Here is an 18,276-nt window from a genome sequence, read left to right as displayed (position 1 = left end):
ATGTCAAAAAAGCCATCCTTAAAAATTATGCCGAGCTTTGATTTCTTAACAGTGGAGGTGACTTGCACCATGGGTGGGGGGAGGAGGGGATGTTTGTGCTTAAGGTTGATGTGAGTTTTTCTTTTAAGCATTCTTATTTGAACTATTAGACTAACCTTATTATTAAAACTAGTTGACATAAATTTAGCCAGTTTTATATCTGGTTTTATGTCAACTTGACACAAGTTCTAGTTAAATGAGAGGAGGGCACCCCAATTGAGAATAAGCCTCCATCAGATCTGGCTGTAAGGCATTTTTTCTTCTTTTATTTCTTCTTCTCTCATACAATGTATCCTGATTGCAGTTTCCCTTCTCTCCACTCCTTCCATTTACCTCCACTTCCCCTCTCTTCCAGATCCACCTTGATTGTCTCTTCCGAAAAAAGAGCAGACCTCCCAGAGACATCATCTGACCATGATACAAGATACAATAAGACCAGCCATAAGCCCTTAAATCAAGGTTGGGCAAGGCACTCTACTGAGAAGACAAATGGTCCTAAGAGAATCAGAGAAACCCCTACTCCCATAGCCAAGAGTCGGAGCAGTGCAGCCTTCAGGTATTTTCTTAATTAGCAGGCTGAACAAGCCATGAAGAGCAAGTCGGTCAGCAACATTGTTCAATAGCCTCTGCATCGGGTCCTGCCTCCAGGAGCTGGTGGAGTTCCTGTTCTGATTTCCTTCAATGATGAATTGGGGAATTGTGTCCCCATCCCAAAGTTACTCTAGGTTTTGGGGTTTCATCACAGCAACAGTAACCCTAACTAATATAAATTGTGCACACATATTGCTAAACCAAAAAAGTCAGTAGAATAATGATTTTGTCTCTCGTGAACTAAAGTAATAGTAATTCATCTTTGACTCTTTTTATTATTTCACTGAGATTTATTTGATGCATAATACATACACATATACATCATATACATATACACATACACATATATACATTTACATATATATGTACACATACATATACATATACACACATATACATATACATATATATGTACACATACATATACATATACACATACACATATATACATATACATATATATACACATACATTTACATACATGTATATATACATATAAATTGTAAAAACTATCCTTTACAGTCAACTTTGTTTGCACATCCATCCCCTCACATAGCGATGACCTACATGTGTGTAGGGGTGAGAAGAGTAACCACCTATTCCATCAGCAGAGTTTAGCTGTGTAGTAGAGTATTGACTATCGCCATCATGGCTCTTACTTCACTTTGTGGTATTTGTAGCAGAACATCACAGACCACTTAATTTAGAATGGACACAAATTTATTGGCTGAAGTTTCTAGAGGATGGGAAGATCAAGATCAATGTGGCAGAACCTAGTGACGCCCTTCTCAACACACCACTCCATAATAGGAGAAGAAAAGGCAAGAGAACACACAAGAGGAACGAACTCTCTTAAATCTTTGACTATTTTACAGGGGCCTTTAAACCCTTGCAAGAGAGCTTTGCTACTATGAATTAAGCATGGTTTAAAGACCGAACTTATTAATAATATTTATTACACCAGAAATTAGGCTTTATCTATTCATTGTGAAAGGAATAATAATCACTTGAACATGTCTTTCTGCTCCTGGTCCTCCATTTTTCCTTTTACTTATATTAATATTGCTGTATATCAAGGTGTTCTACTATTTGGTACGTATGTATTTATAACAGTTTCCTTTCGATGAAGTATATTTTCTCATATGATAGATTTGGAGTGAAGGTTTAATTTTCCTCATGGAGGACTATATAGTTATCGCTGATCTCTTCTGGTTTACATTATAATAGAATATCATTTTCCCATCCTTTTATTTGCAGCTTAGCCTGTGACTGAAGAGCTATTGTGAGTCTCTTTGTAGATAGAATCTTTGTAGATCTCATTTTCTTTAATTCACTCAGTTACCCTGTCTTTTGATTGGAGAACTTAATCTACTTGCATGTAAATTCATTACTGGTTGGTAAGGAGTAATTACTGCTAATTTGCTCATTGTTTTCAGACTTCTTTATGGTTCCTCTATTCTTTTCTTCCTTTGTTTCTGAAACTGCCTTTGATTTGTGGGTGCTCTATGATGATAGTATGCTTTGATTTCTGTCCTTTACCCTCTTTTCTTCTTGTTCTAGCTGATTTGGAACAACCTGTTTTCAAGTTTGTTTATCTGTCTGTTCTTCTGTAGAGCTGTGTCTGATGATGAATCTCTCTATTGAATTGTTAGCTCTGTAGTTTTGTTATTTCTGTTTCATTTCAATTCTTTTGGCTTTCTGAGGCAAGATCTAATGTATACCAGGCTGCAGGATGGCCTCAAACTTGATATAAAACTCTGGCTTTCCAACCTCCTGTAGGCACCTCTTAAATTCTTGAGTTACAGGTGTGTGTCCCCATTCTCACTTGTTTCATGCTTCATGATGAAAACATTAAACTTAAAATTTTGTTTTTGAATCATTTTCCTGGTGTCATTTAGCCGTCTGTGATTACCTGCATCTCATTAAGATCCTGCAACAAGATAACTATTTTGGATTCCTTTTCATGCAGTCTATAGAATTCTATTTCCTGGGGATTGCTGTAGAGAGCTTCATTAGTTTTCTTTGATAGTGAATGTTTGCCTGATTCTGTATGATTCTTGTTGCCTTGAGTTGGTGTCTGTGCATTTGAATGAGCAAATACTTCTTCCTATTTTTAGATACCGGCTTCAGTAAGTAAAATCTTTTCTTGTCGGTCCTGCAAGCTAGTCAGATTGCCACTGGGATGGTCGATAAGTGGCACTGATACTACAGCATTTGAGTGCTTCAGGATCTGCTGTGTGATCCACAGCAGTCCTTATTATCAGTGTCTTTGACAGCGTGGGTCCTGTTTAGACCTGGGTTTAACTTATTGTCCCCAAAATCTTTATCAGTTGGACTGACATTTAGAAATGGGTCTATTTTGCTCCTGAATCATAGTTAGGAGTAGTGAGGGAATCTATGGGACATAGTTTATCAGGCTTGTCTCTCAAGGTATGCATTGACCTGTCTTCTTGCAAAGATTTCTGTAGAGACGTAACTGTTCCCAGATTAGTTAAGACAGGTTGAAGATAAGTCATGGATAACTTTAGATTTCTGAGGTCAATAGGTCTGTTGTCCAAGGCACACATACAGATAACTTCTTCTAAATCCCTTGAACAATGGTGCCAGGGGAGGTATCAAGGCCAAACACACAAAAGTTTAGATAAGTCTATAGGAAAACATGGGTGTTTTTGGATCAGTAGCTAGCCATAGTAAGGTAGATAACCAAATAAGCATGAATATATCTATTTTTAAAATTCTTCCTCCCCAATCCTGGATTCCATTATAGTTTTGCAAACCATATATGTATTCTGAAGATTCAAAAAAAAGTACTTTTGGTTGTGGATTGCCACTATTGAACAACAACAACAACATCATCAACAACAACAACAACAAAGCAAAAAACAAACCAACAAAAACCCCAAATAAACAGAAGACCTTTTTAAAAACTATTAGCCAGCTTGCTAACACCTACTTAGAAAACTATCATTATTCTTTTTTTCCATTACAATTACTTTATTAAATTAACCCTACTGCCTTTTGGATTTATTTCAAATCCCAGAGAAATAGTTTAGAAATGGTGACTGTCTCAAAGACCTAAGTTGCCTTCTGTAACTAAATGCTCATAGCTATAGCCCAGAACGAATAATCCCCATATCAAATGAAAGAAAGCAAATAAATGTATAATTATTAGCCCTTTTACAGAGGCTGGTAGAAGCAGGATACATCTCCTGTTTCCAATGTTATCTTCTTATTATGAGACTGGTATTTTTCATCTTCTACAGATGTGTTGGAAAGACTAGGACTGTGTTGCTCTGTGTTTGGCTTTTCATTGTTAACTTCTCATACTCAAGAAGAGGAAGTAAAGGGGAAAGCATTTTCTAAGTTTGATGCCTATGCTTTAAAACTGGTACTGGCTTCCAAGGTCATGAAATATTATTATTCTATTTATGAAGAAACTTTATGTAGATTTTGCAGGACGGAGGAAGAAGTCTGACTTTTTTAGGCTCTACAATGGATCTCTAATCTAAAAAGACTAGTGTATCAGATATGAAATGAGGTAGTAGTTTTTATATTACTGCCTTGAAGGACAAATTTTGAGGTTGTGCTTCAGGACAGCCTCATAGATAATAAAATTTTCTATATCTGCAACTTAGCAAAAAAGTACTCATTAGAAGTAGTTGATATTTTCTGGAACAAAGGGAAGTTATTTTACAATCACTTATCCATACACAGACTTTTCCTTTCACTCAATGTTGATGGCTAGACGTTGCTGCCAGCACTTCACTGCTCTATTTGACCTATCTTCTCTAGAAAACATTTCTACCATTTTGCATAGTCATAAATGCAGTCCAACCAAATTGAAGCCTTTACCAGGAGAACAGGGATCATGCCTTCTGTATCCGTATATGCTTAGTGCCTTACATGATGTATGTAATTGGTGCTTAATAATGTTGAAGTCCAATAAATTTAATGGCTTGGCCTTCCTTGGGAGAATGAGGCATGAGTCATAACAGTTCTATGAGCAATTATAGTACGTACTGTTTTAGAACAAAATGTAGAGATGTTTTAAAGTTGTTTTTAATTGTGAAAGGTCAAAGACAGAGACCCCTTGGGTTCTATGATTTCAAGGAAGGATATGGTAATTTGTAAAGGGCATGAGTTTTTCAGAGATTTGTCTCCTCAATGACTCTAAAGTATAAGTTAGCGTTAACAACTTAGAAAACTATAAAATGAATGGCAGTCATTTAATTTCAGCGTAGCAATTATAGCACTTCTTGAGATGACATAGGAAAAAACGAAATATGGTTACTATAGCAGTAAATTAGTCTCCGACAAACTTTCATTTTCTTAAAAAATAATAAATGTTTATAATAGAGTAGACAAATGATAATGAACTAATCCACAAAGACAAGAATCTATCCGAAAACACCACAACAAAACAACAACAGCAACAAATACACAGTCACGAGCAAATACTGCAGTGCAGGGATACAGGGACAAAACAAGACTAAACCACTTAGACATGCAAAGAGATGCCAATATTTAAGGAGAGAATTTTATAGTGTTATTAAAATGATGAGTGTTTTTCCGAATTTCCTTACTGGCTAAGAAAATGGGCTATTTTATTAAACAGAAGGGGAATTTATCTTGTGTAAGTTACAGACATTAAACCACAGAGTGGCTGAGGAGCCCAGTCAACAGGGATTATTTTGTAAGAGCTCAACTTTTAGGTCAGTGCACACTATGGGGGACGAATGAGTAAACTTATGGGAAGGCACATGGCAGTTTTGTAATGCATTATTGGGAAATACACTGCTTCAAATTTGGGATTTAATGATTTTGAAGGAAGAGGCTAGCACTGCATCATTGTACTTGCATTTATTTTGCTAAAATAAACCATCCCTTTACTTTCATAAAGATAAATGTATTGTCCTTCAATTAAAAACCAGCATGTGTTAGGATCAAATGTTAACTGTTAAGATTGTATCTAGACTCCCTCGCTTCTATCCACTAGAAAAATTCCTTTCAAATAACCCTTCTTTGTTTGTTCAATGTGGAGGCTTGTCTGTCTTAATAAACAACCTTAATTGAAGCCATTGCTCATTGTACTCAAGATCCAACTGCACTAGTGGGTTGGGGTTTGTTTCATTGATCCCTGCATTACTGTTACGTGGGTCCATTTATTATATAAAGCACAAACATGGTGTATACATATTTCATAAATGAGTGAAAAATGGTTTTCTGAGGCATCTATTCAATAACTGCTATTCAAATATTCGCAGACTTTTAAGCTGAAGTAAAAACTTGGAGGGACCCGAGTAAGGCTGTAATTTTCAAAAGGTGCTTTTTAAAAAAAATCCATTTAATGCATTATCAAGCCCATCACACACAAGCCAAGCATTGAACAAGGAGTAAGGTATTTTTTTTCTCATGGTACTTTTGATTCATATCAACCTCCCTTCCATATCAAAAGTGTTTCTTTGTCATATATCCATGGCATATTTGCAAAAGGATACAAAGACTATGTTATAAAATGAACATCAAGTGAATGAGACCCCTTAGAAGTTTCTACGAGGAGGAGAAATAGACTCTGATAACTGCTATCTATCTGCACAACAGCTTTCCTTCCACTTTCTCAATTTTTATGAGAAACTGGTAAAGAATGGAAAAGATGACCGTGGTGCTATTGGATGGATATTTGGTGGTCTGCTGTGACTTAATGTTTTCTTCTCAAGTTGCTATCTTGATGATTAGGGAGTTTTGTGGTTGTCTTATTCAGATGATCTGGCTGAAAAATGAGAAAACACACGAGAGAGAGAGAGACAGAGAGACAGAGAGACAGAGAGACAGAGAGACAGAGAGAGACAGAGACAGAGACAGAGAGGCAGAGAGAGAGACAGAGAGAGACAGAGAAGAGAGACAGAGACACACACACACAGAGAGGGAGAGAGAGAGAGAGAAAGAGAGAGAGAGAGAGAGAGAGAGAGAGAGACAGAGACAGAGACAGAGACAGAGAGAGAGAGACAGAGAGAGACAGAGAGACAGAGAGACAGAGAGAGAGAGAGAGAGGCAGACACATACACACACACACACACACAGAGAGAGAGAGAGAGAGAGAGAGAGAGAGAGAGAGAGAGAGATCCTGAATTCAGATCTCAAAGGGCACTACCATACAAATAGCGTGGCTTTATCAGTACCCCTGCTTTTTACCCGTAAAAACTTCATATCTGAGCATAGGGAGTATGTACGTGTGGGCAATTCAGAAGAGGCCAGGAATGATGAATAGGCAGAAGAGCACCACAGCTTCCCGAGATCATCCTACCAGAAGTGGAGAAATAAGAAAGACTTAAAGTTTCTTATTTTCCCACATGCTTTTCATTTTACAGGGTACAGTACTTTCTGTGGGGCAAACTGTTTTTTGTTTTTTGTTTTTTTTTTTTGTTTTTGTTTTTTGGTATCTAAAGTCTCATTCTGCTTGTTGGATTCTAATGGCTACATCAAAATATCTATGAAAGAAAACATATGGCTCAGCGGTTAAGAGCACCCGACTGCTCTTCCAGAGGTCATGAGTTCAATTCCCAGCAACCACATGGTGGCTCACAACCATCTGTAAAGAGATCTGATGCCCTCTTTCTGGTTTATCTGAAGACAGCTACAGTGTACTTATATATAATGAATGAATAAATCTTAAAAAAAAGAAAACATAGAGGGCAAATGTGTAGTTTGCCTCATAGTTTCAGAGGCGGTAACTCATATGTGGACAGCCATGTCAATTTGAGTTTGGGGCAGCCAGTGACAGAAGTGCATAGTATCATGGGCTCTATGTACTTGCCTGAGCAGGTAGAGGGTAGGGTACTAATGTTCCATGCAAGGGAATGCCTATAGTGATACATTTCTTTCCTGTTGAGATTTCAAGTTGAAGAAGTGTCTAGGGCAGAGGTTCTCAACCTGTGGGGTGCTGCCTCTTGCTGGTTGAATAATCTTTTCACAGGGATAGCATGTCAACTACCCTGCGTATCAGATATTGACATCATGATTCTTAAAAGTAGCAAAACAACAGTTATGAGGTACAAACAAAAATAATTTTAAGGTTGGAGAGGGGTCACCACAGCATGAGGAAGTGTATTAGAGGGTGTCAGCCTTAGGAAGGTTGAGGATAACTGTTCTAGGGTTTCAGTAAAGTATAATTTTTGGGTGTATCTGTGAAGGACTTTTCCATAGCAGATTAGGAGAGGAGAGGCTAGTTGGAATGTGAGTGGACTGATCCAATAGGCTAGAGTCCTGGAATGAAGAAAATGAAGAAAGAAGGCAGCCAACTAACGTCCCAGTCATGCCTCTGTCCTGCTTCCTGATTCCCAGGCCACTCTCACCACCACAGAGTTCTCATCATATCATCTCAATGCATAGGCAAAAGTAAACCTCCTTTTCTTTAAGCTACCTCTTCTTCACTATTTGGTTACAGTGTTAAGAGGAGTAACTGAAAGATGACCTACCTCCTACAGGGTCCACCATCGGCTAATAGTGCCATGGAAAAGAGAGTGTACCTGAGCAGAGTAGAGGTGGGCATCTGTATCTATACCAGAATATATATGATGTTTTGAAAAGGAAATGGAGGGTGTGGTTTAGTAGACACATATCCAACTCCTTATTCTTTGAGTCATCAAGTTGAATTTGCCTTTTTTTAAGAAAGAAGAGGAGATGGAGGTGAATGATGTATGTTGGAACACCAAACTGGTCATTGCCACGTGACAGTGTTTATGGGTTCTGCCCAAGATAATGTTAATGGACAGGAAAGGATGATTTAACAACACACAACACAATTGAAGGCAATGATAGAAGAAAAATAGACTAGTCTCAGTGAATTGAAATTGCTCAATAAATACTTAGAAGAATAACTGGCTCTGCGGAAACGTGAGACAAATAAATAATTTGGGATTTTTTCTTTTTAGATTTCTGACTAAGGATGCTTTTCTACTGGCAAAATCATAGCACAGTTGGAATGTGTGGCATGGTATGGTAATAGGTTAGTAAATGAGGTTTTTCAGACCCTTGATGAAGAGTACTACCTTAATCACCACAGTCTCCAGTCTTTACCAAAACACTGTTTTCACTTAAGGTGAGGAAGCTGGAAACAAGGATGGGGATTTGATACCTTCTTGATTGGTAAACAGTGTGTGTTCTGATGTATTATACAATGGTTATCTAGAGCAAGCATGAGGATAAAATATTTGTGGTCGAAGTGAAGAGAACCAAGAATGATTTGTTCCAATATATGTCTCACACGTCTATCAATTAGAAATACTGAGTGGATAAGAAACAAAGACAATTCCTTCTCCTGTCCTTTTTCATGTGAGTATGAATATGCATATAGTATGTATATGTGTTTGTGTGCATATGTCTGTGAAGACCCAAAATTAACATCCTAGGTCTTCCTTATTCACCCTCTACCTTATTCTTTAATCAGGGTCTCCCAGATGAACCCAGAACTCAGGCCCCGCCCTCAGTGTGGTTAGTCTAGTTAACTATTTTGCTATTGGAATTCCCTATAACTTTCCAGGTATTGCAATTATAGGTGGGCCACCATGCTTACCTAACATTTACATAGGTTCTAGGGATCCAAAGCCTGATCCTTGGGTTTGCTGTTCACACAGAAAGAGATTTAAAACTGCAGAACCATTTCCCCAGAAGTTTCTTCCTGCTTAAGGAAGCAATTTATTTTGATATATCCTGACACAAACGATGAAAAGCCTAAATGGTCACAAGTTAGTTACATGAACAACACAGCTTCCCAAACAACTTTTTCAGAACTATGGAAACATAGAAGGCATGCATGGCTTCCAGTTCAGTGCACTGAAAACATCTCCTTAGAAAGCATGTGGGAGTGTCATAGAAATCACAACTATGTTATTGGAGAAAGTCTGAAATATTATGTAGGAGTTCTGTCTAAATTTGTCTTAACCAAACAAATCAAATACAATCAGGTTGTCCTATAAGAGTCTGACAAAAAGTAGCTGAGGCTTCATGTGCTTCATGTTTATTCCTAACATGTCTGTTTATGTTGGCACGGAGAAAGGATTCTTAGATAATATGTAAATGAATGAATTTGGCCATTTTTTGCAGTGAAACTATATTTACAGACTCAAAGATTTGAATTTCATATGATTTTCATGTGCCATGAAATATTCTTCACTTTTCTCTATTCCAACTTCTTAATTTTTTTCTTTCTTTCTTTTTATTACCAAACAAAACCTTTAATATCTCCCAGGTTTTGTGAAATTATGTGGCAGCCTCAATTTGGATGTGAAGCTGTTGATTGCCATCTTGTTTTGTAATTGATTCATTTATTCTTTTACATCTGAAGTTGGAGAGGGTTTAGATTGATGTCATTTTCCCTTGACAATGAATTAAGCAATCAGAAAAACAAGCAACTTTCTTGGGGAAAAAGACACCTTTTTAGATGCCCCAGGTTAGATTGCTAGGAAGTGATCACACTTTTAGATAGCTTTTTCTCCAACTTTGTCCTGCAGCTAGCAATCCAGTCACAGCAAACCAAAACACAGATATATTATTTCTTCTACCTTTCTGGAAGCACAGGAATCAATAGGACTAATCACACAGGTATGTACCCAGAGGAAAACAAAATGGGACTTCTGCCATTAAACATAAAGATAGCCCTCTAGGACACAAGCTGATATGAAGGCCAGCTGGATGAAGCATGTCCCTGCTGACACCCAAGTGCATCCCAAGATATAAGCTATCTGAAATGGCCTCAACCCAGAGGTTCTAAAAATTGTCTTTACATAGTTCAGCCTTTCTGGTCCACAGAAAGATCTGAACCATCACTCCCGAGCCAAATCTTGTTCCTGATGCAGGGTGAATGTGCACAGGTTTCAGTGTCCTCCCCATGGAAGAATGTTTTTTAGATGCCTATTGAGTACAAGTATTATTTCTCTATCTAGATAGACAGATGTCATTGTATTGGGCCCAGACTAATAAAGAATGACTTAATGCTTTGGGGCTATTGCAAAACTATTGTAGATTTGGTAATTTATAAATAACAGAAGTTTATTGCTCACAGGTCTGTGGCCCCAAAAGCATCAGCAGATTCACAATCTGGTGAAGGTTCCAGTGTCCTAGGCAGCAGAAGTAACATAGTCAACCTTTTATAATGACATATGGGATGGAAAGTTCCCAAAAAGAATCCCTACCTGGACATTCTGCAAGGCTGATTAGCTTATAGGAAAGTTAATGACTGTGGAAGAGGCTAGGATTGTGCAGGTCTGTAGCCAAATAACAATTTATCTTCATCTATCTTGAACCTTCTAAGCAGCTATTTCTTATCTGCCTCTGTGTCAGACCTAGCATTTGTGATGAACATATTAAAAACCCTTTGTAGACCACTAGCTTCTATCACTCAAAAGCTGCCACTGTCAACGGACAAGATCTGAGGCCATCACTAGAGGTTTCCTGTTTTGCCACATCCTGCCTCGCTTATCTTTCCATCAATGAACTTGTCTTGATTTATGACTTTCTTTGTTTTGCTATTACAAAACCATCCTGAAACTGCTTCCATGTTGAAACACGAATTTGAGGTGATAGAACTCTGTGTTATTGCAACATGACCACTCATATTTGTCTCTAGAATAAACTACCTGTTATATATCCCTTTTGAGATGTGAGTTGTGGTTTTGCATTTATACATATAATGGTATTAATCTCATTCCTGAAGGCTCCTCTCTCATGATATAATTACTTTCCCCAAAGCCTCACCTCCTAAAGCGATCACCACACATATTAGACTGTAAAATATGAACTTGGATCGGAAGAGAACACAAAAATCCAGATGATAGCAAATACCAACTGTTTGGAGACTGACAGAATTTTCTTAGTACATGGAGTTTTTTTCCTTTGCTGATGGTAAGACTAGGATAGCTGCTCACTCTAAAAATGAGCACCCCTCTTTTTTTATTCCTCTGTTTTCTTACCCATCTTCTAATTCTTCCAAGGTCACATAACCATCTATGGTGTCTTTGTGAAATAAAAACCAAGTTTGAAAAGGAAGATTTCTTCTAAATATGTCCAAAATATTTAACGCCTTTTCCAAAATGCATAGGTGCTTTCTGTTCTGCATGAGAATACATGGTAGGAGAGTTCTTCCTCAGTGTAAAGTGTCAGTTTATAATAGACAAATGACATACCATCACACCTCTTCTTCTTTTGACACCACTTTATGAATGGATTTGTCTGTATAACAGGTCTTGCTTTACCTGCATAAATTCTAGAGATTTATTTGGCCCTTCAGTTCCAGAGAAAGTACAACTCAGTGGGCTTTAAAGCAAACATTTGACCAGCATTTGAAACGTCGTATAAAATGTGCTCTCTGATGCCCAACTAAAAATATCACTTAACAATTTGTGTCTGCCATAAAATTAAACTAATAAACAAATCATATCTTGGTGTTGACCTAATTATACTTTTGTTTCAGTTGATGATGTCAAAGTGAATCATTTAGGCAAGTATGAAAAATATCAGTGAATTTTATGTTTGTGTATCCATGGAATTATGTATATAAAAGTACTCATCACTTTATGCTATATTTAGCTCTCGTATTTTAGTCTCCCTGATTACAGAAAAAAATCAGTGTGTTAGTAATTCGAGAAAGAAATGAAATGCAACCTTTGGCTATAGTAATGGAGATGTAAGGATCATTAAAAGTATGAACCTGTTTCTTTGTTGCTTTTATTAGCAGTTAGTATCACTGACATTTCTATAACATGAATGTGTAGGCTCATGATTCTTCACTGCCTCTGCCCACATGAAACTCTTGCTCTGCTAGATAAGGCCTGAGAAGAACACATCAGCCTCTGTGAAAAGAGCAGAATGAGGTACAAGGGAATGCATATGTCACCTACCTGACCAGGTCGATGACCCTCTCTCTTGGCGCAGCGCTGACTGGTTCATCATTAATCATTACAATCTGATCTCCCGGGATCAGCTTGCCTTCTGAGGGGCCACCTGGAGACATATGATGGCAAAACACATACATGAGAATTCCTTTGGCCACCCACTTAAAAATCTTCCTCCCGTTATGAGAAAATTATGCTTTCAGCAAAAACAGATCCCTCTAATGCCAGATTGCACTCTGACTTGTCAGAAAATCTTGGACTAAGACTTAACCAGAAAGACTCATACTATGCTCTCAGTGCTTCCCACATATTGTCTCCTTCATTTTATGAGTGTGGGAGTTTTGTTTGCTTGTATGTTTGTGCACCACATGTGTGCAGTACCTGCAGGGGACGGAAGAGGGAATTAGATCCCCCTAGAACTGGAGTTATAGACAGATGTGAAATGGCATCTGGCTAATGGGGATCAAACTCAGGACTTCTGCAACAGCAGCTAGACCTTTTTAAATTCTAAGCCATCTCTCTAGCCACCCTTTGTGTGATATTTGAGGCAGGAATAGAAGTGAGTCAAGATATTATGTCTTTACCTGTAATCTTCTGCAACAACCTAGGCATGGCTAGATTTGAAAAAAAATTGTGCCTGCATTTGTTCATTTCAAGTATGGAGGCAGTACACTCAACCATAGAGTGGTAGAAAAGACATCTTATAAAATTTGGCTGTGTGTAAAGTACTGTTGGGACAGGTTAAAAGAAGTGGAGGCAAATTCTGTAGTTTTGATGCTAACTGGAATTGAAAATAGTTTCATCACAAACATTTAAATGATTGCTTAAGAGCGTAAATGAAGGAGCCATTGGGCTTGAGAGATGGCTCAGTGATTCAGAACAGTGGCTGCTCCTCAGGGGACCCTGGTTTAAACCCACAGCAACCATAAGGAGGCCAGCTGTCTGTAACTCCAGTCTTGGGGGATCCAATGCTTCCTTATGACCCCTTCCAAGAGCCCCAGACGCTCAAGTAGTACACAGATAGACATGGAGGAAAATGCATATACATATAAAGTAAAAAAAATAAAATAAAGTTAATGAAGGAAGGAGACCTAGCTGTGATTTAAATTTTTAACAATGAATTTGTCCCTATGTCAGTAGCAAAGGGGTGTGGTTGGTCAAATTTGTAACTTCAAGTGTGCTTGGATGTTTGTGTCTATGCTCACAAGCCCTGATATAGCATGGTTAGTGGCATTGTCTGCTGTTGACATTTGGTCAAATTGTTTCTGATCAATATGACAGGCAGGCCCAGATGTGATGGCCTGACAGTTCTGGATGTCATAGGGTGTTTCATTTTTCAGCTGAATTCCTGAGGAAAAAATAAGAAACTAATGTTTTTCTTGGGCAGTTATGATGCCCATGGCTATGAGCATAATCTTTCACTTGGTAACCTCGCTGAATATTACAATGATTCTTTGCCAAATGAGAGAACTGAGCTCAGCAGCAAAACAATAGGCGTGAAGGTACAATTATATCAGGATGCAATACAAGTTCATAGGGGCTGACCTCTCTTTTGAACGCGTGCTTGCAAAGCAAGACTCAAAGCCACATCTGTGTGAAATACACAACTGTTTTTAAAATTTAAAACCCTAAGCAATTACTCAGATTATTCAGTGATTTGAATTACTCTCCCATGTACAGCTGAGTGCAGTGTTCCCTTCCCAATACTGACATGGTGCTATGCGATACTAGAGAATGTTCACCCTATTTCCAGAGAGCTAGCACTGGGCAATATGTGGAGTTAGAATACTGTCTTCCTAATAAGTGCACCACATCTTTCTTTACCAATTGGAATGAATATTTCATGACCTAACAAGAAATTCAAACTCCTTTGGTTATTCTCCAGACACTCCGACACTTGGCATATGGGCCACTCGAACTGTATCAATTTGTATTTCTGGGGAGTGAGAAAATAAGGAACTTTAAAAAGCACTTATATAAGTGATAGAAAACATCTATTTTGTACCTCTGGGCAGCGAGAATTTGTGTTTGCACACAAGGAGTTCAGAAAGTGCACTTGAGAAACCTATTCCAACCATCCGATTACCTGCAAACAGCCACACCTATTCGGTCAAGCAAATGGCTACTAATCAAATGCTGGTTAAACATAGAAACATGTCCTGAATGGTGTCTGAAGGGTGGATTTGGACTGTTTTGCTGAGAACACCACTTTCAAAGAATAGGACATATTCTTAAGTTTCATCTGTCAGTTTTATCTGTTTGTTTGATGAGACCAGATCTTGTTCCATAGCTTAAACTGTCTGGAACTCACTAGGTAGCTCAGGCTGGGCTTGAATTTATGGTTATCCTCCTGAATTAGCCCCCTGAGTTCTGGTAGAACTGTCATGAGTTACTACATTCAGTTGACTTATGCCTTTAGATCAAATGGGAATACTCTTGGTTAACCACGCAACTCAAATCAAGAACTCTGGGAGAGACAAACAAATCCTTCCAAAATATGAAATAATAGCCTCCTTCAGAGAGCTGTTTCACCACTTTTGCTATGATGACTGGGTTGTGCCCTGTGAAAAAAATCTGGTCATGTTGCTGAAATCACCTGGGACTTGTGTAGACTCACTTTTATGATAGACAGTTTATCTGGCCAACAGTTTCATTCACAAAAATAACCAGGAGAAGGACTCTGCTCTTTTCACTCCTCTTCTACTCTCCTCAAAAATAATGGACAGTAGGTGCTCTCATGGCTCTGCGCAAAGAAGAGCTCAGGACATGGAAAGGAAGAGGGTGGAGAGTTTCCACTGCCTGCTTCCCTGTGTACAGAATTCTGTCTGTGCTATATGTCTTCCTCATCTATGGACAAGCTGCTTCCCAGAAGTATGACTTCCACAATTCTCCCCCCTCCTCTCTCTCCCACCCCCTTCTGTGTGTGTGTGTGTGTGTGTGTATGTGTGTGCATGAATGTACACACATGTGCACATGAATTTATATTATAAAACCCATTTTTAAAAGGTTGTGCAGTGCTGTTTGCCTTTTTTAAAAATGGATTGTTTTTTACATTTCAAATGTCATCCTCTTCTGGTTTCTTGCCCATAACCCTCCTATCCCATCTCCCTTCCCCCTGCTTCTATGAGGGTGTTCCCCCAACCACCCACCCATACACCCCTTCCCACCTCCCCGCCCTGACATTCCCCTACACTGAGGGGTCCAGCCTTGGCAGGACCAAGGGCTTCTCCTCCCATTGGTGCCCAACAAGGCCATCCTTTGCTACATATGCAGCCAGAGTCATGGGTCTGTCCACGTGTACTCTTTGGATGGTAGTTTAGTCCCTGGGAGCTCTGGTTGGTTGGTACTGTTTTTCTTATGGGGTTGCAAACATTCAATCCTTTCTCTAACTCCTCCACTGGGGTCCCCGTTCTCAGTTCAATGGTTGGCAGCAAGCATTCTCCTCTGTGTTTGTCATGCTCTGGCAGAAACTCTCAGGAGACAGCTATATCAGGCTCCTGTCAGCATGCACTTCTTTGCATCAGCAATATTGTCTGGGTTTGGTGGCTGTATGTATATGGGATGGATCCCCAGGTGGGACAGTCTCTGGATGGCCTTTCCTTCATTCTCTGCTCCACACTTTGTCTCCATATTTTCTTATTAATATTTTTGTTCCTCCTTCTAAGAAGGACTGAAGCAAAAGCACTCATATTTGAATTCTCAGTGGTTTCAAACTTAGCATTCACAGAGTCCAAAAATATGATTCACATCTAATGAAGCATAAAGCTCTGAGGACAAAGTACGGAGCTTTGTGGTGGGACAGCTTGGAATGAAACACTCTCCTCAACCCCGGTATAAAATGCTCAGGTGTATCTGTGGTGCTTGACTCTCCCAGGTTATGTCAGAAGAATGGAAAATTAAAAATTTAACCAACCTAAAAATCTATATACTTCACTAGTCAACTTCTGTTTCCTATCATTTCCTGACTAAAAGGCCAGACACTTGAGAATAATTATTTTCAGTAATAATAATCCAAAAGATGTGGAAGGATCTCTATGCACCTCCCAATAGCTTACTAAATTGGATGCTATGAGAATCCTCATAACATGGATAACAGAGAAAAGTACAAGCAACCAAAAGGCAGAGGCTGGACATGGGCATTACAAGGCCTAGTAAGTGTCACAGATAGTACTCATATTGTAGTAGTATTGTAGAAGAATCTGTGCTCTTTCTTAAATGACACTTCTACATCTTGTATGAATGTGTACAGTACATGTATGTGTATGGTAGGGTTTTGTGCATATGTATGTTTGTATATATGTGGAAGCCTGAGATTGATGCCTAGTGCTTTTCTTTTTTTAAAATCATTTCCACTTGCCTCTGAGACATGGTCACTCACTGAACCTGTATATGTATTAGCTCGCAATGAGTCCTAGGGATCTACTCTCTGGTACTACCGCATGACTAGAGTTACAGATGTATGCCACCATGATTAGCTTTACATGCAAACTTTGAAATGGCTACGAGGGATATGAGCTCAACTCCTCTTGCCTCTATGGCATACACTTTACTCATTGAGCCATTTCCCTATCCCCCAGAATCTATCTTATTATGAGTAGGATCTTACTATTGAGTTTTTTACTGATTTGCAAAATCTTCAGAGTAATGACAGAGGAGATAAGTATCCTTTGTTTATTAAAATAAAGACATAAACAAACATAATAAATAAATAACAAAAATCAATTGTTTCTGGAAAAGTAGAGTAAGCCTATTTTGTTGATATTGAGACAGTTGTATATCCCCATATGGGTAATTGAGATACAGTGTACTGTCATATTATAGCCTTTAAGAGATGTGATGTCACCTAAACTGAGACCTGGGAGCCTCTCACATCCCAAGTCTCTAGGACTTTATAGAGTATCCCCTCAACCCTCACTCCTGGCAGCTGCGTATTTTCATTTATTCTCTTGGCCCTCTGTAATTTTCTCCTGTTTCTTCCACACATAAAACTGCCCCCCATTTCCTCTCTCTTTCCCCTCTCCCACCCAGGTCCCTCCCTCCCTCTGCCTTCCACGATTATTTTGTTCCCACTTCAAAGTAGAATTGAAGCAACCTCACTTGGGCCTTCCTTCTTGTTTCACTTCTTAGGAGTCTGTGAGTTGTATCATGGGTATCTGTACTTTTTGGCTAATATCCACTTATTAGTACACATCATGCCTGTCCTTTTTGGTGTGTGTTCCCTCACTCCAGATATTTTTTAGTTCCATTGATTTGCCTGCAAACTTCATGCTCTTAGCTGAATGCCTAACAGTGGGGCGATGGAACCGGAAGAGACCACATCCAGCAGCTACACAGGGTCCCTAGCGGAGGAATGAGGACACCAACCCACCTTCAGCATTTTTGACCCAAAATTGTTCTTGTCTAAAAGAAATGCAGGGATAGAAATGGAGCAGAGCCTGAAGGAATGGCTAATCAGTGAGAAGCCCACTTTGGGATCCATCCCGTTGATGGGTACCAAACCCTGACACAATTACTGATGCTTTATTGTGCTTGCAGACAAGAGCTTAGCATGGTTGTCTTCTGAGAGGCTCTATCACCAGCTGATTGAGGTAAAGGCAGATAGATACACCTAGGCATGGGACTGAGGTTGGGGGACCCCTATGAAAGAGTTAGGGAAGGATTAAAGGAGCTGAAGGGATGGCAACCCACAGGAAGACCAACAATATCAACTATCATGGACCCCTGGGAGGTCCCAAAACTAAGCCACCAACCAAAGAGC

The 18,276-nt window shown here is 38.9% G+C and overlaps 1 protein-coding gene across 1 annotated transcript in view; it reads right to left on the bottom strand.

The window, feature by feature from the left end:
- Frmpd4 (FERM and PDZ domain containing 4) overlaps window positions 1-18,276 on the bottom strand; it is a 627,756-nt gene that overhangs the window by 111,252 nt on the left and 498,228 nt on the right. Inside the window, exon 4 of the mRNA XM_032889687.1 lies at window positions 12,525-12,627. Coding sequence (XP_032745578.1) covers window positions 12,525-12,627 — 103 coding nt within the window. The remainder of the gene's footprint in view (window positions 1-12,524; window positions 12,628-18,276) is intronic.

The sequence above is a fragment of the Rattus rattus genome, chromosome X (genome assembly GCF_011064425.1).
Source record: "Rattus rattus isolate New Zealand chromosome X, Rrattus_CSIRO_v1, whole genome shotgun sequence".
Classification (NCBI taxonomy): Eukaryota; Metazoa; Chordata; class Mammalia; order Rodentia; family Muridae; genus Rattus; species Rattus rattus.
This window is presented reverse-complemented; position numbering and strand designations above follow the sequence as displayed.